Source organism: Pieris brassicae, chromosome 6 (genome assembly GCF_905147105.1).
Source record: "Pieris brassicae chromosome 6, ilPieBrab1.1, whole genome shotgun sequence".
NCBI lineage: Eukaryota > Metazoa > Arthropoda > Insecta > Lepidoptera > Pieridae > Pieris > Pieris brassicae.
The window spans coordinates 11,879,812-11,907,045 of NC_059670.1; the positions used below are offsets into that span (position 1 = coordinate 11,879,812).

Below are 27,234 nucleotides of genomic sequence, written 5' to 3' on the forward strand. Positions count from 1 at the left end.
TTGTGAGCAGCTTCTAGCTTCAGTGATAAAAGTGGCCGAGACGCGCTTACTCGCGTGTCGTTGTTTTAAAAGTGAAAGTAAATCGAATTTTGAAATTTATAAGCTACTGTGTATAACTGCGAGTATTATTTGTGTTTTGACAAAAATACGATACTTATGAAAGATTTTAATTAAGCATCTAAGGCGATAAATAACGTCTTAATTTTAGTATCTTAAAATTGATTTAAACTGACTTCAAATTAGGTTTGTATTTTACCTAAAAGGGCAAATAGCGGGCTTGACGATGTTTGGGATAAGTGAGACACTACCATAAATAATCATAATATTTGTTTTATACGTGTCTTAATGTGTTTGATGTTTTTATCTTATTTAATTGCTTTTAGGGCAAAAACATATTTGCTTAAGGCTGATTTTACAGTTAGATTGATTACTTATTGTAGATTGATTATTGTATTAAACAAAATTAAATAATATTAAATTAAATGAATTAAAAATTACATAGGTATAAATTATAGTATAGTCATTCTACAAATTTTATAGTCTGTGAAAACTCATAAACAATATTTGAACTAAAATAAAATATTATTTCGTAATTGTCACAGATTATCTTTCTTTTATGTACGTGTCCGTTTTCATAAAATATTATCAATGAATTCAATTTATGTAGCAATAGTTTAAATTATTTACTTATTTTTATTTTAATGTTTATAAAAATTACGCAACGATATTTCTTTTAGAAAACTTAATATTATTATTTTGCGAAAACGTTCAAGCCATACATTCTATTCTTAATATATTTATTTACTCATTATCTTTGAATTGGAGTAGTTAAGAAGAAGGTATTAGTGAGGAAGTTATAACTGCCTAAGAGATTTATTAGGTAAAGTGCGTAAATCTCAAACGGTTTTTCATACAGAACACACAAGAACTGCCTACGGAATATTCCACATGTATAATATAATAATTTGATTAAATAGGCATAAATTTACAGCTAAAATACTTTTAGGGATGGTACTTATTAGTACTTAGGTATATATAAATATGCCATAGCTATTTCATGTATGAATAAGTTGATGTAATCTTTATAATGCGCATAATATTAAGATTAATCTCATCAAACTGACATGAATCGTGATCGATTAGTGACCCGACTGCGTTTAGTTTAATTTAATTTGAATGTTAGACACAAACAAAAATTTGTGAAATAATGAAACAGTATTTAAGTGTATAATAAAATGCCTACGGATGACGCTTCGTTTGAAACAATCAATAGTGGAAAAAGTGATACATTTGTGACGAGAACAATAGATAGTTTAGAGATAAATCATGACAGGATACAGAATGTTTCAACGGACTTGTTGGGAGTCCCAAGAACTGGACACCGGAAATCTTTCATGGAGGAGGAGAGCGCAAAAGAGAAAGCGAGAGTGTCTCTGTTGAGACAGTGTTCGGCTCAACTAAAACTGAACGAACAAAAGTACAATAAGGATGCTCTTCATAGAATATTTCAAGATGAGGTAAGGTTTTTGGTTATAGCAAGCTTCTAACATTTTTCTTGGCTCTATTTGTTTCTTCGATACCAATTCTGGTTATTCAACCCGTCCTGCCACTTGAGTAAATGCAATAACTAGTACCTTTATTTTATTGTTAAAAATAATCATTAAATTAAGGTACAATTTTATCTCAATTACATTAAATGTAACGAAGTTCATAAAAATATGATTACGTTAAAGTAAACAAAGTGTAATTTTATGAATATTTGTGGTAATATCGAGTCAACATCGAAGTTTACATGACCTCCTTACGGACTACTTTCGTATGTAAAAAGCTACCGTAATAGATATAGATAAAAGACCTCAAATTGAAAAAATCACACAAAACAACATGTATAAATACTTTAATTTCAGTTTTATTTAACGCAAACTAAACTAGGTTGTCATGTCACTTAAAAATTTCAACTGTTGCTAACTCTTACCCCTGCTAAGTTGTTGTATAGCTTAAGCACAGGTTCACAGTTGATATGTTAAGCAGAATATAAACAATAAATTAATTTGTCATATTCCCAAAACTGATATTACATAATACCTGTAAATTATATTAAAGAACAAGCAACATTATTGAACTTTTACCTTCACTACATATCACTTTAGAAGAATTTCCATAATGAAGACTTTATATAAGTTGATACTAAAAAATGACAAGCTTCGCAATAATGACATTCTGGAAAATTATTAACCAAAAATAGCACGACATCAAACCGGACGTGAGTTTAAATAAAAACCTGTTTTATTCGATTCTATAAGATTCTTTGGTAAATTATGACATCGATTTAAACTATTCAAGATTTGGATATTTTTTTTGGTTACTATATGTCACAACTTTACTAATATTATTAAGAAGTGAATTTTGAAAATTTTGGACAATTATATTATAAAGAGATATTCTTGAGAGACATTTGTCTCGACTGGTAAAACTGCGGCGGGAACATGAGTCCGGTTCAGCTAAAACTGCTTGTATTTCTATGAGAGATATATATCCAGGTGATTAAAGTCAATTGAAAAAGATAGTGAATAAATATTTGTTCATAGTTGAAATAGCATATGACAAAATAGTAAAACTATATGGTCTACACCAGTGTTCCCCAAACATTTTTGTACGATGCCCCATCTTAGCCTTTCTAAAATTCTTAAGAGCGGGGGTTCAGGGTATGTTATGAAACTGAATTGGTCACTTAAGAAAAAAGGTTTGAGGAGGAAATGCCTAAAACGAAACACTGAAATTCAAATTACAAATAATTTTATAAAATTTTTGAATAGCCATCAAAATTGGCCTGCCGTATACAATAGACATTTAAAAATATTGCTTCTTCAATAATAATATGATAAAAAGTCCACGTCCGAATAGGTGTTAGAGATAATTGATCAACGTGTTTTAATAAAAAAGTGAAATGTGCTAAAATGGTTAACATTAAGCACACTGATGTATGATAGCAATGATTTATTGATAACTCCTGATCGATGGATTCTGTAACAATAAATCAATGGTATACCTATTGCGAGATCTTAGTGCAGAAAGTAAGACGAACAAGTTTTTTTAAATATTCTACAAAAAAACATCCGAATAGGTTTTACGGTATCTATGCTCAAAATGCAGACGCTTAATTATCAGAAATATTACCTTTTTGATCATATGTCCTATCATTTTTCTTATGTAACAAACTAGCAGGAGGTTGATCTTATGTTAAGAGATATCTACTACTCATGGACACTTATGTACATAGCCACAAGACTCGTATGTGCGTTGGCGGCCTTTTAAGAATTGGTACGTTCTTTTTTTGAAGGACGAAGTCAATTTCGTTCGGAAATACTTCAGTAGGTAGCTGGTTATTTATTCAATACTATGTTTCAAATTCCGAAAAAATAATGAATTCACCATCTGTAAAAAAATGACGGTACAAACAATTCGACCATAAGAACACCAAGGATTTTAGAATAAGTAATGTTAGAGTAAAAGGCTAGTGATGCTTTTACTGGAGAGAAGACCATTTTTGATAAATGGTAAGAGACCGGAAGGAAGGTGTGTGCGTGGGACTTTAACAATTCAGTTGTTCAGGCTCAGTTGAGTCTATGAATCTGTGAAGTGGAAAAGAATTGAAATTTAAGCTTTGATTCAATGCAAGTATTTGAAAGTAATTTAATGGATACAACTAGAGCAGTAGGATTGGCCACACACGGACCAATGATGGCGGCCAATCTTGACCTACTTGTGTGACAACGGATCGACATTATACCTACACGTATTCTATGTCACTGAAAATCTTTCCATTTGTCTAATACTTTATTTAAAATGACAAATGTTTCTATTTTAACAGTAATATTCAGAAAAGAACTGACAGCGAGTCAACGAAGACTTGCGTTTAATCAAAAACTTATTTACTTAACTGTAGACATATATATTATATATACGTACATAACTACTTAGTTTCATAAAGAGATTCAACGTTACCATTGAAATTCCATAAAAAATATCGCTATTTAACTTAGTCGTCTGCTTGTTGAGAAAGCATAGCAAATGTAACGAGAAGAGCATATTCCGATGCTACACATTCTAAGTGCTCCGTTTTTTCCGAAATATTTATACAAATAAATTGCAATTGTTACCGCATATTACGTAGACTAAGTCTGGGGCTTAACTAAAATAAGATAAATGACGAAGCAAAACCGTAAAACAATATTAAGATACATTTTATTCAAAAAATTAATCTATCATTCATGTATTGGTGCATTGAGATGCCGATCACTCCGGCCTACTTCAGAACATCAATGGACGCATAAATCATTTATGAACAACTTCAATACAGGAGCTGTATTTTGTCTTTAAATTTATTGATTTTCAAACTGATACAGTCATTGTCACTTATGATATTGAATATCGGTCTGTCCAGCAGCCATACCGCAACGTATTAATAAATATTTGTAAAGTAAAGACATTTTATTTGAGATTTGGTAAAAATGTCTCGACCCAGTATGTTATTCAAGGAAGGCCTTTTCAATCAATGATGTACACCATAATGCTATAAGTATTAACATTACAACATTTGTGAACGGAAAAAATGCTAGAACTTAGTACTAACTTATGGTCACATAATTAGAGCTGTGTGTTTTTATTTCTCGTTGGACGATTTCACACGTATAAGGCATGCCATTAGTTGTAATGTTTTTTAATTAATAAGCTCTAATTATTAGTCAAATATCTGTTTAAAGGTGGATTTTAAACATTAAATCTGTAGTGTTTATAAAGTGTATTTAGAGCATTTATTGATTACCTAGTAATACTCGATACATAGAAAAATCTTAGTGTTCCAATTGTATTTCTTAGACAAGACAATTAATGCAATGTCATTTTATTGACTTTATATAAAAAAAACCCTAATCAGTAATGCAATGGTAGTGTAGGGTTTTTGGATCAACAAGATGCTTACAAAAATGAAACAATAGCGTAAAACTTAGAAGACGTGAGTGACAGGATACTAAAATGCATTATTTACATTTTAAAGCAATATATTATTTTAGAGCAATCCATTTCTTTGTCCGTCCAAGTAATGATTATCATATCGCTATGGCGACAAAGTGAATAAATAAGGCTCCTTCCCGCGGCTCAATGAAAGGTATTTCAATGAAAACACGAACTAAAAACTTGTGTTGTAGAAACATTTCTTATCTCCTTGACTGCTACCACAGTGTCATAGAGTTATTTTAAATTCTTGTACTGCCGTACAAGAATGTCACCGGTCGGAATCATCCGAGGAATATAGTTTTTGCAAATACAATGATATAGATATGGTGTACAACAAGGAACGGTTCGGTGGCCTTTGGAACGTATGTTTAAACAATAATTATTAAGCGCTGACTACATACCTCGACCTTGGTGCCTTTAATTTAATAAAAAAGCTCACAGTCGTAGGAAAAAGGACCATTTAACAAATCAATTTTTCAAAAGAATTCCTGCGAGTCGTAGTAATTCTAGTTTGCAACACAGTTTTCTCTTTAGCTGTAACATAAAAACTCCGTTACGGTCAGTACCATACTTGATACAATTAACATAGTATGCTAATTATGTTAATCACTTTTTAATTAGGATACAAGATGGCATGGACATACAAGGATATGATTAATGGTATCATGTCTCTATTAAGGATAACCAATTAATTATTGGGATTATGTATCTGGCACCTCTGACAGGAATTATATTATTCGGATCACTTGTTAATTTCTCTAGAAAGAGTTAAACAAAACTTTGAAGCTTGCACAATTCATACTCGCTTTTAATGAGTTGGATCGAAAAATTGTCTATGGCTTAAAATATCTCTTTTTTAAAACAAAATAATAATAATACTAGTAATTCATTCCTTTACGAAAGTGAACCATCTATAATTAGTCTTCATCACCAGAATGACTTCATTAAACGTGTGCCTTTTGAAATAAAATGCAGTCACTATAAAAAAAACCTCTCTTTTGCATTTCTGTAATATTTTAAAAATATCTCCTGAGTATATCATTCAATTGAGAATCAAAATATAGTCATATGTGTAATACAATGTACACTCATGTAAAGACTATTTATACAAGTAAAATAAAAGGCCTAAAGATTTTCTAAAACAAACTCGATTTTCAGACGTATACCAGATAACGGGGAAGAAACATATCTTATGAATCTGATGAATTGAAAATCTTCTCCCGAGAAAACTAGTTTAAAAGATAGGAAATAGCAATATTAAAGAAAAGTACCAACGACTGTTTTAATGCTCTGAACATGGAATGTATGAATAGGGTAAGGTGTGACAAGAGTCCAGACACATTAACCATACATATCCTGTCCTTCGTGAGAATACTGTTTTTCTTCTCGGGGTTTCTTTTATTTTACACTAGAATAATATAAGGTATAAATGAACGAAAAAGAGCATTTACTTTGTCGCTTAATTTTTTAAAATCAAATGATTAACAAGCAATTATTTTTGCATTACTGTTTCCTCTCTATATAGTTCGATAATCCTGTAATGATTCAATCATTTCTAATCGCTACGGGCGGTAAATAATAAACAGCTCATGTATAAGAGACTCTCCTCCTTGTTTTTGGTCACATTGTAGTAGAGACTGGGCATGGGGTTCAATTGCACTTTTAATTAATTAAAGTAACAGTGAGCGCGTTGAACTTTGTCCATTACAAAAAGTTTCTTGTTAAAAAAGTTACTTTATACAGTATATCTCTATTGAGTTAATTATGCAATTTTAATTTCGCATAACATTGATTAGAAATATCTAATTTATTAATTACTTCAAGCAATCCAATCAGTCGTTGATTTAAGCCTTCAAAAGGCCCGCCAAATGTTGCTGTAGACTGAGATCATATCAACTTCAATGTTATCAACATATTTAATAGATCCACTTTCTGTTTGGGACACAACAGACATTCACAATATCACCAAAGATCTTTCTATGTATTTAATTATATGCACATTGAAATCCCAATTAAACCGTACTTAATTATGTAATTATTTTTGTTGTAGTGTCTTCAAACAAGGGGAGTTTTTTACGCAAAAGTAGTACGTCGTTTTTAGTACGCCACACAACTGGGGGGATCAGGACCGCTCGGCCTATGAATGTTCAAGGAAGAAAGTGCTTTGCGGACAGTACGCTGCCAGAATATTATTTCCGGCATCGATGAATCACACCGCGAAATAGAAGGTGGTGACCTCTCTTGGTCATCCAGAGTCGAGTTGGGCGCGAAGACACAGCCCAACAGGTCAGCCTTCTCCTTCGCCGTGTGGGCCATCGAGTGATCCTCCCTGTGCAGTGGTGGAATGGATGGCTGATAGAATTTCCCTTGGACAGCTTTTTCAAGAGACCAGAACGCTCGAGTCCCTGAAGGGAGTGGGGTGGGCCAATTTCTCGCCAAATCTGGCAATGTACTCTGACTTTTCCTGAGCGATTTCCCGCTTGGCCTGGAGGCTGAATTACGTGTTTTTTTACGTTCGCCGATAGTCGCATCGTAGAATCACCGCTTCTGTACAGGCCTTAAAGCATTCACGCTTACGGCGCAAAGCCGCTTTGCAAGAACGGGAATTTCTCTCACCGCACGAAACGCGAGTACAAGAAGGCGAACCATAACATCTTCTATGTTTAAAATTTAAATTTAAAGTTTTAAAGGGTTCAAGGTTAAAATTAATTTTATTTTCGTCACAATGTCGGATAGTCGGGTTGGTAATAAAATTCTCGTATTTACGAAGCGAATGTGTGGAGTCCCTCACATCGTGAGTGCCCGTCACTTGTCGACCTTACAGTAATATTTTGACACTATTTTTACACACGATATTAAATAATTATCTTTTCAATGTGCTGACGAAAAATGAACGAAACTGCATTGCGTTATTAAAGCAATTAGGTGAATTATTGTTCAATCGGTTCTTATATATATATATACACACGAGTAGTATAGAAAAAAAAGTATATTACGTAGTATTCAAATCGAAATGGTCCGGATTTCTTTTCCTAAACTAAAAAAGTACTATGTTCTAGTTAGTATCAAATCGACATGTACTCCGTTATCTACTATTACAGCAATGTACAGGATGGCTACAAAGTCGTGGATCAAACGCAAGGGATGGGATAGATGGGATCATCAGCTGCAAAATATTGTTATTCAGGAGGTCCTTTAACTCGACCCCAGCAGATTCATATTTTATTTTGTGGTTTCCAATTTATTGTACCCTACCATCCCTAAGACAAATAATGTTGGGTACATTAATGGATAGACGAACGAAGCCCTGGGAATCTGACTAGCCTTTGTCATGGTTTGGTTACTAACTGTCACACCATCTAAATCACCAGCAGCTTCGCTTACCGACGTCGGTTTACTACCCTTTTTTGGTTATTATTACAAATAACTTCGGCGTATGCTAACTTATCCTCTTTTTGTTTTGTATTTATATCAACATTCTGCGAATCACCACAGGCACAGGTATATTCACGCTCATCATGTGATACTGCTATGTTCTGCGCCCTTTTTTCTTGAAGCTCGAGTTATTTATTTTCAGTTCCTCCAACTCCATTTGTGAGAATAGACATACTTCCTGCATATTCTTAAGTGTCTTTGCTTGGTCATCCAATTGCTTCAGAACTTCAAATCTAAAATCCCGGAACTCCGACAATAAAATAAAATCGTGATCTGGTCTCTTAAACACCTCATCTGCTGCTTTTGGTCGGGCCCCTCTTTTTTGTTTACAGTTTTTGAGTCCGAAGATATTTGAATCGGAGATGTATCCCTTTCTTTACCACAACTGAACCAACTAAAATACGGAAAGTCGCATCTTGGATACGTTTTACGTCATTATCGATATGACTTGTTGCAGCTTATAATGATGGGTGAAATTCAAGGCAAGAGACAGGCTGGAAGAAGGAAGAAGTCGTGGTTGCGGATCGTACGGAAGTGGACCGGCATCACATCCATCGAATCCGTCGTCAATGTTTAGACCAGCGCAAGATACGTGGAAATTCAAGTTGTTAACAGCCAACCTTTTATAGTAAAGAAGCGCCTGAAGAAGAAGTATAAAAACGGTCTATTTTCACATACAAACATACTAAAATATACATTGCATGTTCATTAAACCTGTGCTAACAATTTTGGAACATAAACACAAATGAAACATCCAGAATTGGCAATTATAATGGCTGCTAATCAATATTGCTCGGCATGGGCTTGACAGATTTATATGAGGCTGTGGGGGACACAGACTAATCTAAACAGTTGCGCCAGTTGAAATTAAGACACAAATAACAAGATAAAAATAGTTTAAACAATGTCAAAAGTAAGTTAATATACAATAGGTGCCACTCTCCTATGCCTGTGGCTTAAACATGGAATAAAACAGTAACTATTGGCAACTTTCTTATCTTTAACAATATGTCAGTAAGTACAAAAATTAATTAAATAAGTACTAATAGGAGATTACCTTATTCTGTACCCAATGGACGTTAAAATGTTCTAAGTTGAGGCGTATAGGACATATTTATATGATAAATTCCAATTATCCCCTAATGAACAGCGGTAACGAGCTCAGTTCACTCCAACATGTTTGCAGGTTTTTATTCATAAGCTAAAGGCACTGACACATCTAACTGTAACTCTAATTAACCTTTATATAAAATAATTAAAGTGCCTTTTGTTTGTAAAACAGTAAGGTAAAGATGTAGGGTTCATTAAAATAAAACAATAATTGGTAATGTGGAACTAACGAAGACTATTTAATATATTCATACATTAATAATCAACAGAAATCTTATCCGTACATAATCAAGAATATGATTCGTTTTTGGTAAATACGTTTTGGGGTTTAGAGGGGATTGAAAATGATTCCAAATGTTTGGTGTACCTAACGTCGACCGTTCCGTCAATTTGGCTTCAAAGTCATAGCCCTAAAGCCATAGTTCCCAAAATATTCTTAACGCTGCAACATTTTCTTACTGAATTGCCACACTGATGAAATAAGTAAAAAGTTTATCAAAAGCATTATTTTGAGTATCAAAATGTATTTTATTATAAATTGATTAATTTACGATCAAATAAAACAGTCATACATCAACACGTTGTTAGTTTAAAAATATATAAATTCCTTCATATTTAGGTTATGCAGTGGAACGTTAGGCGAGATGTGAATAGACCCTTGACACTAGCTTTCCGTAATTCAATTGACGTATGATTTCATTTTTATACTTTTTATGGAAACTCGCGGCCGGTTACCGAGATAATGATCTATGATCTGCACAATGTCTACTACAATTTGAAAACGATGATTTTCTGTTGGACATTAGGGTACGCTTTATTTTATCTAAGTGGTGTTGGCATAGGCTTCATTGTGCGACTCTCATTCGGAAGTTCGAGCCCCGGCTGTGCAATTAAAAGCGCAAATGGACTAAACAAACAAACACTTTCTATCAAAAACTTTCTATCTAGCCTTATCAAAAAGTCAGGCCTATTAAAAAAAAATCACGAAACAGATACAAAAATCTGAGGTCCAGACCTAAAGGCTTTTGTTTTTTAGTGCTGCTTTTTAGGCTCAAACTTTATAAACTTTTACTGTCTTCATCATAAATTTGAAAACCGATTTTTTTTATTTAACTAATCGAGATTCATCAAAGCTACGGTTGTTGATACATTTTGTAAGTTAAATGAAGGAAAAATGTTTATTAATATTCATTTATTATTATTGACTGAGAGAAAAATCTTATTGAAAGCCAAGAAATATAGTTACATTTGTGATTATGATTTAATGTGTAGCAACGCCAACACCCACGTCACCTGTCGCTCGGATCTCGTTCCGATGTACTTGTACGATTGGTCTTCCCACAACGCATTGTGATGAAAACTGGATGTTGCAACAAGCATTGATCAGCAAACATCTTAATATCAGTTTCATTGTACCAAGTATAGTAGGTATTAGGAGTATTATATAATTTATTATCCAGACATACGTAAACTTTTTTTTACAAATAAATAAATATCTCTGTTCGTTGGTGATTTTACATAAAGTAAATAAATATACACCTAAACGGAAATTTGTCGAAAACTTTTGGAATTTATCACATTCATAGACGGTGACCAGGGTACATTTTAAAATAAGTCAGGTGAGCAGGGCCTAGGGTGCCAAGATGAACCATCAAATTTTGAATAGTAAGACCAGTTTGGCCACAACAAGTCAAGCCACAGCAAGCCTTTCGTTGCGCGATGATTGATATAAACGGTCGAATAGACAATCGATCATACGAAATGACCTGTCGTTAGAATCGATTATTCTTAGCTTACTGTAATTGCTAAGCAGGCCTTTGTTTGTTATTTATCGCTAAGGTGCTACCTTCGCATTTATTAACAATTAAATTTACTTTGATTAATTGTAGATTCAATTAATCGTAATATTATGTAAGCCAAAATGTTAAAACCTCTTTAACAAAACATGTTTAGGGCAATGTTAAATAATAAATTATGTTTTATCTCCACTGAACGTTGACGTTAGAAGGCAAGTTAACCACCAATCCACAATCTCGTAGTTTGAGAATAAAATTACCTACCAGACTGCTAGATTTGTAAGCAGACAAGAGAAACGCTGAAAGAGCTACAATGCGTATTATTTTATGCGCTTTGCTGATTTATAAAGACATTTCTTGCATGAGTAACATGAAATGGCAACACTCAAAGCTAATCAGGCAATACCGATGGTGACACCGATGTAGACATAAATACTATTAAAACTTAAAATTCAATAATATACCAAATGCGGTATGAAATTACTTTACCGACATACGGTAAGCATTCGGTGCCTCATTAGAACCTAAAAGGGTCGCGAGGAGAAGCTAATACTTCCATTTATGACAGTCGTACACATTCGAAATGTTCAAAGAAAAATATTGAACTAAAAGAATTCATTTCGTTAGTGAATATCATGAAGAATCGTTCAACAATTTATTCATGAAAATAACTTATACCTGGGCTTTAACTTAGTCTAAAGTCTACGTTCTAAAAAAGTCAGGTTCCGTTGGTAACAAAGTGTCGAAAGACAAGTTACCTGTATCCGACTCAGTAGGACATATGGCCTATGGCGATAAAAAGTTGAAGTCAAATATACGCGCAAAGGGCAACATAATTAATTAAATCAAGAAATCGTATATTAATAAAGTATTTAACACATAAACCTGTTGGAAGACAATGTGTCGTCGAATGGCGCGACAGCTCTCAAATTATTTAGCCTAGTGCAGACGAGAGACTTACTTTCTTTCTGTTTTGATACATAAAAAGCCAATATCAATCATAATTAATAATCAATAATAATTAATAAAAACTATTAATTATAGATCAATAATAATTAATAATAACTATTTATTATTTTAATAATTAGATTAAGCTCTCTGTTAAACATAAAATGGTAATGACAGGATATATTTGAAAGTTAGGTCTTAATAGGACACATGTTGTTTGCGATTTATTGGTCGCTCGTGTACGCTGTGTGTTCTGTGACAGACGTACGATCTTAATCTCCTCGTCACGAAATAAGCATTAAAGCCAGTACTTCGATTACGATGTTCAGATGACATTGATATATATTTAATAGGGTATCTTGATTTTATCTTTTGATACATTTACTCGACTGCGGTGGCTGCAGGTGTGATGTGTTTTGACGTGGAATAACTTTGATAATTCGATCATTCTTGTATAGGAAAGGTCTCAAAATAATTTGAAGTTGTAAGGGTAACAGAAATTAAATAAATATACTAATAACTTCATGTAATAACTGTAACTGTAACTGTAACTGTAATAACTGTTTAAGAGTTTTTTATGAAGAAAATATCCGAACCATTCCGACTAAGTTTTTGTTTATTTAACTCATATAATGAAATCAAATACATACATAATAAAACTAAATATTATATAAGTTTCTCTAATAAAGATCTCTCTTAAAATCGGCCATACGTATTGGCATTTCCTCTTACGAGTAATTATTTTAATTGATCGTAAGCGCTAACATATATTTACATGTTATACGTGTCAATAAATCAGTGTACGTCACTCCGTAGCATTGATCTACATATCTGAGGTCGGATTAAAGCTAATTAACTTTATATAAAACTATTTAACGTCTGCGACTTCTCGTACTGAATGAACGGTTGTGAAAAATATATTGTATTTCTTATTACTGAAATAGGTATAACACAACAGTAATTAAAACAAAACAATGAAAATTCAACATTCTACATAGGAAAACTACATCGTATTTCATCTAAAATATTAATTTTACACACAACACATTTTTAGTTAAAACTACGTAATCAACCTCTAATCATCGAAATTGTTGTGATGTAAAAAAAAATCCTTACTATTTGAATCTGTGATGTAGTTTCACTAAAAACATAAGAGTCCCGGGAGTGTTTCTAGATCAAACCCTATTTTGAATTTTTTGCGTTAAAGAAGTCAGCCGTAAAATGTATACTACTTTTAATCTTAGGCGATTCAATCACTTTCTTCCTTTAACTACAAAACTCTTGCTAGCTCTGCCGCCTTTTATGCACTTAAGATAATTTGCCAATAAAAAGGCTTCTTACTCACATTTTAGATTTTCAGAGGGTAATAATCCCATCGTCATATCTCTTGGCAGTGTTGGGTATGCAAGGTAAAGAAAAAAGTAAAGTAATGTAAAGTATCGTCGACGACCAATACCTCTCCGAGCAGCTTGATCCCTTGGCGTTGCATAGAGATGTGGAGTTCCTCTGCATCTTCTACCGCACTTACCATGGAGAGTGTTCAGAGGAGTTGTTTTAATACCTTGGATTGGAATTTTGTGGGATTATTATGAGCAGCAGCTGAGTTTTATTATCTGTTTAACGTCAGCGGAAAATGCGATAGGGAACGTTCTAAACCGAAGTAGAACTGCAAATAAGTCAGGCTGCAAATTGGGACCGACATGTAAAATATCATTAATTGATATGTGACTTTGGTGCTTATAGATGACTCACGAATTATGCCGTGATGTGGAATAACGTATCCTATATTGTCGCACCGATCTACTGCAGGTGAAATATAATCCTTTTCCAGATATTCAATAAATATTTTGTCATATGCCTCACGATAAGTAGGCGATGACTGTTATTTACGTTCGAGTAACATAAACAGCCTTTTAGCTATGTCCATCGATGAACCCAAATTAAGAGGGCTGTTCTAGAATGTGAGTGCGACAACATATCGACCTGACGAATCACGATACGTTGTAGTGTTATATATGCGTTCACACTCTTCTTCTTCCTCACTAAGGAAAGCGGAAGACTTAGATGACGGCTCCTCAAGCTCCCAGAATTTCCGCAAAATATTTTCTAAAAGGATACCCGAGTAAGCGCATAAAGCCGACGAACCTTTTACATTCAACTTTGAAGATAAAATAGGCACTTCACCCATTAAAATAAAACCAAATGTTGTTTGAACAGCATCAGGCATACCAGGCGGTCCCTGGATACGACCCTGCTTGAGTAGTTTCAGCATATCAACCTGACCGGGTTCATGAAATATATCATCGGCGAGCGGTACAATAAACATATATTCCAACTTCGATCTATCAACCTTAGGAGTGGGTAAATAATCAGTAATACGTTTCACGATTAAATAATTAATGGAATATTTAATATTTTTGTCAAAACGAGAGGATATAGCTATATTAGTTTTCCCTATTATTTCATTCGAACATCCACCATCCACCACCAACCCGTTCATACATAGGTTCGGAAAACGTATTGTAATTTAATAGTAACTTTGTACAACACGCAATGTTATGAAATGATTTTAAGAGCCGTTGTCTATAAGACAACGCAAAATATGCGGGTTACCACGCGTATCAAAAGTAGTACGCGGGCAGTACCAAGTAAACCCGTTGACGGTTGTGATGTCAAAGTATTCGCTTCATTCTGCACTGAACATAGAGAAATCGGCGTGTGAATGTTATTAGGTTCGTCTAAGTTCTTTTGCATTTAATTTTAAAAAATCTGATCAACTGTGTCACTTTACTATTACATAATCATTTCATCAATCATCATACAAGATCATTTTGAATTAGTTTGAACAGAATTAGAAGTTACAAAAGATTTTACGCTTTTGGAATATTTATTATTAGCCGGTTTTATCATAGTAGAATTTGTTCGTTCCAAAACTTTACACTGTTCCCTTAAAAAAATAATTAATTGCGTATAACAGAGTATTTTTTCATTTCTAAGGGAATTCTCAAATGAAATAATTGTTTCGTTGTCTAATTTTTTAAGTGCCAAAAATAAATGTAACAAATTCTTGATATTTGTCACTTAAGGTAGAATAAATTAAATTATAATTATTTGCCGTTGGGTTTATGCCGGCGATCACAGTAAGGGCCTTCCCTGTTATTTGACCACAAAGATAGAACACCTTTTCGGAATTTGAACCCGTTACAGCGGGTGAGGGCTGCTCTTTCTGCACGCCTCCGAGATTTTTTATACACTCTAGGGGTAGGGCAGACAAGACCACGTGGATAGTGGGGTGCTCTGATTCGGTTTTGGGTACTTTTTGGATATTAAATTAGTAAGTAAACGCTTAATTGTAGTAAGAATTAGATAATACAAAAAGTTACAAACAATGAAATGAATGTATTATATATTATATACATATTTAATCGCAGTTAGTAGTTCTTCTTATGCATCCAAATGATTTATCAAAATTCTTCAAAAAAATATGTGGCATTTAAATCGATGGTCCATTAGAAAGTTTATTGTCGATACCTGAGTAGTATCAATACTTTCAAAATAATCGGAACCCTACACTAAGTGATTGACGTTTGACATCAATTATTTGTCAAATTTATTTTGTAATGGCGTGTTATTTACCTTTACCTATTTGTATGAAAAGTTTTAAAAAAATGTATCTCATGAACCGTAAGTTTGTGCAACCTAAAACTTTGCAAAACTCTTTCTTTTACTGAGTACTATCTCCAAAAAAGCAGGGGCATTTAAATCGACGGTCCATATTGGAAAGATTAGCCAAATTTAACTCCCTTGCGCCATTACGCCGGGACACCACCTACCATTTCCGATTCGTATGTCAAAGTCAAATCGACAATTGTCATTCTTCTTTGATTGACACCGATTTAGCGCGAACTGATGCTTCGAGAAAAGAGCGTAAAATTCTTAAAAGGCTGGCAAAGAGCGGCAGTATTACTTAATAGCAGGTGACCTTCCTGCCAGTTTTCCCCATTCTATAAAAAAAGGTGAGTAAAAAGCTCTGCGCTGGATATCCAATCTCTAGATGCCGGCTGTAGGGGTAAATAGTAACGCTCACGTAGTTTCGTCTTAAACACTAATGCTAGACTCAATCCATATGAATTCCGGACGTTAGTAACTTAAACATAATCAGAGTAAACGTATATTGTCTCTAGTTTGTACGAAATGTTTTCTTTATTGACTTTCATAAACGTAGGATTGTGTTACCTAAATGAATAAATGAATTTGAATTAGAATTTGTAATTACATAAAATTTGAATTGACATCTGTAGACTTCAAAGCGCTAGGTATTAGTAACTCGTACAAGTACACATCTGTCATCTGATAACCAGATCGTGACACTTCACACCTTGACGCGTCACGACTTGGCCACTAAATTGATTCCTTTACGTAGTTATATTATGAAATAATATAAATGAATTTACTCGACCTTTATAAAGGTCATAATCACAAATTGTTGCGTTTTGAACTATGCCTGAGAACCTATGGCGAAAAACAAATAACGCTGGTATAATAAACGTTAAATATATTTTAAGCTATTCAATGCAACAAAAACACCAACTCGTACCTATAAATGTAATCTAAGAGGTTTTCCTGCAAACTTATATATTTCACATGAAAATATTACGATAAATAATTTATAAGCTGCCTCATAAGTCGAAGAAATAATAATTCTCACTCGCATGTCAATTGTCACTGTGACAGCTCACTGCTTTTAACAAAGCTTCATAGTGGCTGTAGAAATTACAGAACCGGCTTAAGATGCCGGGTATTTTGAAGGTGTAGTTGCTTGATGTAGAATAATTTTAAAATGAACTAATTGAAGGTAGATGTGAAACTTTTAGTAACTATAGTACTTGTGCAATATATAAATGTGCTGTTCATCAGCGTTTAGTAGTTGTCAGTAGTTATAGTGGTTATGATGTAATATATAATTATCTTGCAATCTGAAAATTTTCAATAATTTATAGGATTTATACAAAATATAATATTTTAAAATTCGTTACAATTTAATAATTAAAGTTTGATTTTCCAGGGCTTCTTGGACAAAATATTTCGATTGTTTGATGTTGAAGGTAAAGAGTACCTGATCCAAGAGGACTGGATTGAGTTTCTCAAGGAGAGGTTAACGTAAGTACGTTTTTATTAAAGATAACAAGTACGTGCCTATTTTAACTAGTTATTGTGAAATTTAAGTAAGTAGTAAAGGTGAATAAAAATCTCATTAGTAGTTCGTTGAGAGATATCTTGGGTTATGGAGGTTTCGAGAGCTAAGTCTTACTATCGTCTATTTTTTTTCAGAGAAGAGAAGCAGCTAGATTTTGTGGAGCAGGTTGAGAGCGTAGCCTATGTGCTGTGTGGTGAGGGGGTGGTATCAACAGACTCCTTTCAACTCATACTAAAGAATAAAGTGGTAAAATGTCAATTTTTTATGTTATTTATATTCTAAAGAATATTCCGCCTATTTTAAATTGTTACCAAATCTGCTGACCGATTTTAATAATTAAAATAAAAGTTATTTATTACATTACGAATGTCACAGCACGTGTGGACAGCGACAGAACTAAGAAACAAAAGATGATATGATATTCAGTAGTAATATACAGTGTAACGACTTGTTTAGGTCACTAAAAAGCTCCTAGTCGCGGTGGACTCGGATGGTGACGGGTCGGTAACAGCCGACGAGATAATGGACTTCCTTTCCGCTGTCAGCACTTCAAGGTGAATGCACCTGCAATATATGTTGATAATTATTATAATTAAAAAAATACAGCTTAATATTGTCGAATATGAGGCTATATACATATTATAAATACTCGGTGCTTTTGCAAACCATACCTTGACCAATTTATTTATTTATATTAACTTATTTTATTCTTAATTTTTTTTAATCTTTCTAAGAACTATCATCTAGTATAATAAAATGATAACTACATATAAAATATTCATTAACTTGTGTTTTTAATATTTCACCACCTTGTGTGATTAAAAGCTTGCGTGTTGAAATTTATATAATGTTCCTTATTGAAATATTTTTGCAGGCCTCGGGCGGGGATTGATCAATCCAGCGTCGATCGGCTTGAGCAGCTCTTTCGTGAGACTGTAGGAGACCAACGGGAGATCACCAGTGAACATTTTCAGAAAATATTCGTCTCCAAGAATGTAAGTTTGTATGCATTTCGTTGAAGCCAAAGTATTCGTGAGTTTTATATTACGTGTATTTCTTTCTTTTTTATTACTAAGCAACATATTGGACTTGTGATTGAAGATGAGTCTCACGTACTTGGTCTTTCTGATTTGCAGTCTTTCTTCACAAAGCGAGTGTTTCAAATATTCGATGAGGACAACTCAGGGGCTATTTCGTTGCAAGAGTTCATAGCTGCTGTTCATCGCTTCGGCCGTCAGACCCCCGAAGACAAGATACGATTTCTGTTCAAGGTTTACGATGTTGACGGTAAGTTTTTAAACAATATGTACAATTTAAGTTATGTACCATTTCGAAGTTCAGTATTTATCGAATTAACATTTTGTATTTTTACTTTTTTATAAACAGTTTGCGTTATTTTATTGTTTATATATCAAACGTTAAGCATCGAACTTCTATGTTATGATTGTATGTAGTTAATTTAGACAAGTCATTAAATAAATATCATTAGGATAAGTTTGTATTAAATTAATGTTTTTTGATAACTAGTTATTGTTGAGAAACGACACTAGGTAGGTAATGAAACAAATAATATAAATGAATGTTTAATATCAGGCGACGGTCTTATCCAACAAAATGAGCTGCAAGAAGTGATGAGAGCTTGTATGCATGAAAACGGGATGCACTTCAGCGAGGAACAACTCTGTGAGCTGACGGAGGCCATGTTTTGCGATGCTGACCTTGAAGGCAGAGGAGCTATCACGTATGAGGCCTTGAAAGACCAGCTCAGTAAGCATGGAGGGTTGCTGGAAAATCTTTCAATTAGGTGAACAATATAAGAAATACAGCATAATTTGTTTTAGTATATACCTAGTCTAGCCAGAAGTTCTGTGTCAAATGAATTTGCATTTTTTTAATGAAGTAATGTAATAATATTAAAATTTATAAATATATATATTAAATTCTCAGCAAAAACTAATCTATTCGAATGGCCACCTTTGGCTTTTTTACAGGCCTTTAATCTAGTATTGTATTTTATTAAAATAGCTTTTACACATTAAGAAAAACACTTTTTCACTAAATGGGAAAAAATAGAATTTAGAATTATGTAAATAATTATAAGTGTTTAATAATAATACATAGCTTTTAATCCTTTAGGCCTTTAATCTGTTTGGCTACGAATCTATAGATTTACGCACTGTTTCCAAGGGACATTTCGTCATTGCTTGCTACAAAGATTTTTTAAAAGACTCAATGTCGCCGTATCGCATAGCAGCCATATCATCTAAAACTGACCATAATTTGACGTCTAAGGGGTTGAGGCCTATGCTAGATGAGGGCCAGTCTTTAGCTCTTATAAAGTCCGGAACGTTGGTTTCATGCCAGGCTTGGGTAGTTCGTGACTTGTGATCAGCTGCAGAATACTGCTGAAAAGTCCACGGTATATTTTTAGTAAAGTAAGAAGAGCTTAAGAGCTTTCATAACATGATCCAAGACTGAATATGATACACTTTAGCTGAAGTTTTCACTCCTTTTCACAAAAATGTTGTGTTTTGTGACTCCTTGATAAAACACGCCCTACCAAACCATCACTGACCACGTAGTACCTTTCCGACCACTTGAGCTGCTTCTTTAGAACTGAGGGTATACAATTAATCGTGAAAAAATTTTCATCGTTAAAGAGGATATTTCGTTATATTCGGATACTTGTGTTTCGGGACGGAAAGCGTTTTGATGTATCCACTCTCTTTAATTGTAAAGATTGATCTTTTCTGGTCTTTGTTAGACGAAGTCTTGTTCTAACTGTTGATAGTACGATATACAAACATACGGCTGATACCAAGCTTACGTCACTTTGTGCAAGGCGATCACTGCAATCCTATTTTACCCTATTCCATATTGTTATTTGATAATGAGAACGGAAAAATATGTGAAATGACGCAACATCAACAGAAATAATTTCTGTTGATGTTGCGTCATTTCACGTTGCGTCATTCATACGTGTTCCAACTTAAAAATAATTAAAAAGTTGAAAAAAAAAGTTTTATGTAACAGTCTTTATGGCTAGACTAGTTATAGTACAGTACCTCCTTAATTATATTAGTTGCAGATCTTTAAACTTTCTAGGAAATGAATTGAAATAGCGTTTAAAAAACTTACATGGCATCCTTACAAATATTGGGTCTTCTTACTATAAGATTTATGTTTAATTATGTTAGTTATTATTACTCCTGGTATATTTGTTACAGCATTGACCGCTGGTTGGTTCCTCCCTCTCCTAAGCCCTCGTCCACCCTCCTTACTCGTCTCTCCTCCCTAAAGCCCTACCAGATGTCTTTCCCCTACTTCAAGAATAACCACGTGTTCGTGATGTACCTGCTCATGTTCTTCGTGCTCAACTTGGCCTTATTTGTGGCTCGAATCGTCGAGTATTGGCATTCTAATGTGTTTGTCATTTTAGCTAGAGCTTGTGGTAAGTGATGTTTATTATGTTTGCTATTTCTTAATATTTTTTTAAATATAAATAAATATATATGAGACTTGTAAAGATTTTGAACACAGCTTTAGGTAATAGTTTGCGCCTGCAAAAATATTCGAGCAACGCATTCGTTACACATCTCTGAAAGACCTTAACTTGATGAAACGACACTTCTCGTTTTCTTCCAGGTCAATGCCTGAACTTCACATGTAGCTGGGTGCTAGTATTAATGCTGCGTTGTTGCATCACGGCTCTTAGAACTCGTGGCATCGGTTCCTTACTTCCACTTGATCATCATATTTATTTACACAAATTGACTGGAGTACTAATTCTTGTGTATAGTGTCATTCACACCATAATGCATTTGTGTAACTTTAGTAAGTTGTCATTGGTTTCCGTTCTTCAATATAAACTGAATGTTAAAATTTGGAAAATTTGAATTGAGACTTAATAATTGATAATTATTCTTGTCATAATATTATTAATTTTAATGCTTATAATTTTACTAGCTAGTGACTTTTTATTCTTCATCTTTGTTGGTGCTTTAAATTTTTATAAGGCATAATTCAGTAAATTTACTTGTTTAATTTCGGTTCAAGCTTTCTTTGTTGTACGTACGTATTTTTCCATTAAAATTTAAGAATATATATATATATAGTATGTGTGTCTTACAGGTGTAATCGTAGTAAATGACCCAGTACTTAACGCGAATAACTACACCTTATGGGAATGGATCGGATCCACAAAGCCAGGACTTTTTGGCTTAGTCGGTGGCTGTGCAAATCCAACCGGTCTCACCTTGTGCTTCACGCTGTTTATACTCGCCACCTGCAGCAGGCCTGCCGTGCGTCGTGGGGGATGTTTTGAGGTCGTTTCTAATATTATGATTTCTATTTCTGATTCAGTTCAGTAAGGTTCAAAGGTCTTGTACTTTAAATATCCATCAATTTAATTACACAGTTCACTAAAAGCACTTGAATTGTTAGTTATGTGGACAAGTAGTAAGAGTTTGAAATTTTAAGCATAATAAATGGTTGGGCAAATTGACACACAGTAATTGTACTAACATTGAAATATTTATTAAGAAATTATGAGACTATCTTAATATTTCAGATCTTTTATTTCACCCATCTGCTGTACATTCCCTTCTGGGTGTTGTTATTGTTCCACGCCCCCAACTTTTGGAAGTGGTTCATAGCACCTGGCACCATCTATATCTTAGAGAGAGTACTAAGACTAACTTGGATGAGGTAATTTTATTTTTAACTTCTCGTTTTGCTAGCTATCTCACTCTATGGGCCTTGGTCTCAAGATTTAAATTTAAAAGCCTTACAAATTGAATAACTAAGATTATATCAAGACATGTAATCGTAATCTACACTACTTAAAATATTAGCTGTTTAATTTTTGTCATGTTTTGCTTTTGTGTATTTTTTTCTGTTACATGCATTACTGTAAATAGTAGTTATATTTATAAAAAATAAAGTTATTATTGTTTTTGTTGTTTAATATTCTGTGTTTACAGTTTTTATGTTCATAATTCAACTGTCACCACTGTTTTTATATAAATATGTAGGTCAGAACGAGGCAAGAGCTACATAGCGAGCGGGATCTTGCTCCCGTCCCGCGTGACACACCTCGTGGTGAAGAGGCCCTCGCTATTTCACTTCCACGCCGGAGACTACGTCTTCGTCAACATCCCGGACATCGCGAGCTATGAGTGGCATCCCTTCACCATCAGCAGTGCACCAGATCAAGAAGGTGTACACAACAGAAACAAATTGATAGACATGTTCATTTGTTTGATATATCTAAATAGAACTTTAGACTGACTATGCGATCGCCATATTTAGGAAGAAGAAATTTGACTGCTAAATTAAAATATCCAGTATTTGTACTTTCCAATCCAAAAAGGTCTAATATAATAGGTGGTAGTACACACACAGGTATGATCGCTTGTCACTTTCAAAGAATTGTATGGATTCTTAGGAAAACTTTATTTATTATCAAATAGTAGAAGTCCAGCTTAATAGATGCAAGGAAGACAAAAGTGTTTGATAATTAAACAACTAATTAAATGTAGTACTTATATCCTCGTTTATTTCAGACTACATCTGGCTTCACATCCGCGGAGTGGGTCAATGGACCAACAGACTGTACGAGTACTTTGAGATGGAACAACAACGTTTACACGCGAATACACATCAGTTGGTTATCAATATATTTTTCATATCGCCGAGCTAATTAGTAACTGTATGAAATCAGCATTATAATAGAAAAACGGTGATACTTTGCCGATAAATTAGAAAATCTCTCGGAGTACAGCCGGACATGAGACTTGTAGGTTTAATCATATGGTTAAAACTTTTTCAGAGCAGTGAACCGAACACATTCCGGAGAAAGCTGTAAGAGCGCAATGAGCAGACGCAAAGGTTCCGGAGCTGGCAAACCTCACTCGGTGGACTTTTCTCCTCTTGCATTTGACAATACCGCCTTTTGTGCTGACGAGAGCAATACTTTTAAAGGTAATAATTTCAGAAATAATTAGTAAAAAGAAGACTAAATACCCTTCAAGTTAAAATATTTTTTTCAATTTTTATGCTTGAACATGATGACTCCGAGATATTAATGTTGTCGTCTCACTTCCAGCACTATCTCCTATTCAGAACACGCGCCCAAAATTCCTGTCACCCTTGAAGCTGCTGGAGAAGTCCCATTCGATGCCGGACGTCTTCAACAATATGAAGAAGAAACCGAAACCCAATTTGTGAGTCATATTTATTTAATCAATGAGAAACCGTGATAGACACAGATATAATTTAAGAAACAAAAAATATATATACAAGTTTTAATTTAGTAAGTGTCTTTGAATTGTATCAGTGATTAGATTTTTTTATAAAAGTAGTTATATAACATAAATATGAATAAATACAATAATAATCACGAAAATGTAAACACAGTAATTTGGAAGATATACTCGACATAATAGAAATAATAACCGAGAAAAAAACAGCGAAACTTGATGTGGATAGGCTTTACACAACTAATACCTGATCCAATTCACGAGCTAAACAAATTTTCAGTCCCCCGGAGAGTCTCAGATACGGGTCAGAGCTCTACATAGCGGAAGTCCCACGCAGACGCATCACGGGAGGCCCCAGGGACGCGGCCTTGGCGCACAGTTTCCGCTATATGAGGACCAAACCCACCATCATCTCCTGCCGACCCCCGGACGAAAGAAGGAGATCTAACGAGAGCATACTAAGCCTTGGTATGATACTACTAAACTTCTTTCAAATAAACAAACAATAGACATTTAAATTGGTTTAGTCCACTTAAGATCCAACGAAGTTGCACCTTTTTTAGACAAATTATTATTATAAGTGTATTTAATGATCACCTCTGAGCACAGTTCTTCTCACAACTTATATTCTGTGGGTGTATGTAAATAATAGGAAATATGTGTAATATTACTCGTGGGCGTATTTTAAATAAACTAACAGTAAATAGTTTAATTATCTACAATGTGCCAAAAGTTCTTCCCAAGACTGAAACTTGTTTTTTCAGCTCGTCGTAGGTTCTCAAAGAGCCGTTCTCCCGAACGAGATGTAGAAAAGGAAGCTCCAGTCATACAAGAGGAGAGCCCTGACTCTGGCTGCGACGACTACCCTTCTGGGAAACCACTCGAGGTGCGCGGTACTTCTTACATAAACTTAATTATTTAAGATTAAAAAATGAGTATTATAATGTTATTAATAATTAACGAGTAACTGTGTAATACAATACAAATTAGTACACCAGTGTATGTGTAACTGAACCTTTAACAGATGGTAAAAGTACAAACTCATTTCATGTAAACTGGAACACAGTTTCAGATTGGCCGTAAAACAAGAAATGGTATCCAACAAAATTATTCATCATTGCGTTAGTAACTTTGCTATATATTTTTCACAGGCGTTAAAATTTAATATATTTTTTTTTAATTTTATGTAACACAGATGATCCTTTCAGTTAAAAGTAAACTTTAATAAAACAAATATAAATTTAACATAAAAACAGTGATTGTGAAATAGTAACTTTAACTAAACTAAACTAAACGTATTAACTCTAAGGCCGTGCTTTCATATCCCGGCAAAAATTTTTTTACCAACGCCTTTTAATTTCTATTTGCGCATTCATCATGACATTAACATTGCAGTGCGCATTAGCATGTGAAACTGACGCCCAGTAATCGATAATTCGATTAACGTCAAGCACAAAATACTATACCTACTTGCTTAGAATAAAAAAAAATTAAGCAAGAGCCCACAAGAGGCTCGGTTTACCTTTAATTCCATTTTAAAGTTATAACACATTTAACTTAATAAATGATTACTAAAACACCACCTGTTGTCGATAACATTTCCAGATTTACTTAGACGGTCCATATGGTGCAGCATCCTCCCACATCTTCCGAGCTCAACACGCCGTGTTAATAGCAGCTGGTATCGGAGTGACGCCTTTCGCATCAATCTTACAAGCTATCATGTACAAATACCGGCACGCGAGAGTAACTTGTCCAAACTGTAGTCATACATGGCCCAGTAGACCAAGGACCGATATGACTCTTAGAAAGGTATTGTATTCATAATTTAGGCGGCTTTAGTAACTTCACTATGTGTATGTATATTCTCAATGGCTTAGTGGTTAAAGAAAATGGTGGAAGTCCCGGATTCAACAAGAACAATATGCAAAGTTGTTTGCCACATGCCCCATTGAGGAGGTCAAATACACAAATAGAATAAGCTTTTTTAATCACAACTTCACTTTTTTATATAATCAAACCAAACACCAGTTTTATAATATTGATTGTACGCTTGAGCATACGTAATAATATTATAATGTTTTAGCTACCTCTCAATTACAGGTTGATTTCTTCTGGATAAATCGTGAGCAGCGGTCATTCGAGTGGTTCGTCTCCCTTTTGTCTCAGCTGGAGATAGAGCAGGCCGAAGCGGGTGACGCCGAGAGGTTTCTGGAGATGCACATGTATATAACCAGTGCGTTACAGCGAAGTGACATGAAGGCTGTTGGACTGCAACTGGCGTTGGATCTATTACATGAGAAGGTGAGGGTCATTTTCTGCAAACAGTTTAGCGATGATTATTCACATTTTTATGCTTTAAATTCACAAAATTTTTCTCTGGTGTTTTAAACATCATTTATTTGCAAAGAAAGTGGTACATTCACATTAATTAATTATAAAAACACAACCGCACAATCATCTATATAAAAATAGGAATACAAATGTCATATTATTCATCATGTGTAGGTTTAGTCAGAACAGTATAATTATTTAGTTTACAACTTTTCAGGAGAAACGTGACCTAATAACAGGTCTAAAGACGCGAACAAACGCGGGTCGGCCCAACTGGGACAAAGTGTTCCAGCGCTTGCAGGAGCAGGGCAAAGGCAAGGTTACAGTCTTCTACTGCGGACCGCCGCTTCTCGCCCGTGTGCTGAGGATCAAATGCGATCAGTTTGGATTCGATTTCCGAAAAGAAGTTTTTTAAATCTCATATTTTATTATTTATTACTTTTGATTTAACTTTTAACTGACCTTAGTAGCAGTTCACAAAGGTTAACAATCATAGGAGAGTGTCATAAAGTATAACAAAGAATACATAAACTATTAAGTATTTTAATGAAGTTAATAATAACGTAATATATATATTGATTGACATATCATTTCGTAATCTAGGTAAACTAGGTAATAGTTTATTTTTAAGATTTTTTTTGTATAAAGAAATTAATAATGCTTTGTTTATTTATAAAATAAAACGTGATGTGTACATTATTAAGGTTTAAAATTTAAATGTATATTTTGATAATACGCGCTAAAATAAAGTATTAGTATAAACTTTTGTTAAAGTAACTTATAAATTTTATAATTATTTATTGACAGATGTCTTAAGAAAATATTAAGTAAGAATGTTTCTATTATGCCTATTAATTTGTGTGGATAATCTTTACATTACAAATTAGAATATGTATAACATTTAACAATAACGGCTTTTTTGTCAGACAAATCCAATGTCCATTGGCGTATCTTCCGCAACTTTAAAGGTTTCACGTGTAGGTGACTTCTCCCATAATTTTCGTTTTACACAAATGACATTTATGGAGATAATTTTTTTATCTATACCAGCTATATAACTACTTATAGCGAGATCATTCAAGTATTCACTCATTTATTAAATTAGAATTAACAATGTTACAACTTTAATCTCTAAAAT

At 33.8% G+C, this 27,234-nt stretch overlaps 1 protein-coding gene and 1 long non-coding RNA gene across 2 annotated transcripts; one reads left to right on the forward strand and one right to left on the reverse strand.

Moving 5' to 3' along the window:
* Positions 1-1,167: 1,167 nt before the first annotated feature.
* LOC123711119 (NADPH oxidase 5) lies at positions 1,168-26,708 on the forward strand. Its single transcript, XM_045663536.1, has 20 exons — positions 1,168-1,517; positions 17,371-17,465; positions 17,637-17,748; positions 17,959-18,056; positions 18,377-18,497; positions 18,639-18,789; positions 19,096-19,306; positions 20,730-20,953; positions 21,148-21,336; positions 21,634-21,827; positions 22,073-22,209; positions 22,536-22,720; positions 23,067-23,166; positions 23,333-23,484; positions 23,609-23,726; positions 24,043-24,230; positions 24,527-24,648; positions 25,368-25,574; positions 25,866-26,066; positions 26,314-26,708. The coding sequence occupies exons 1-20, from the start codon at positions 1,236-1,238 to the stop codon at positions 26,509-26,511; spliced, it is 3,285 nt and encodes a 1,094-aa protein (XP_045519492.1). The 5' UTR covers positions 1,168-1,235; the 3' UTR covers positions 26,512-26,708.
* Positions 19,073-20,034, reverse strand: LOC123711120. The gene is made up of 2 exons (XR_006753906.1): positions 19,777-20,034; positions 19,073-19,286 (listed from the first exon to the last, which is right to left on the reverse strand). It is a non-coding gene; the product is annotated as an uncharacterized LOC123711120 (long non-coding RNA).
* Positions 26,709-27,234: the final 526 nt, after the last annotated feature.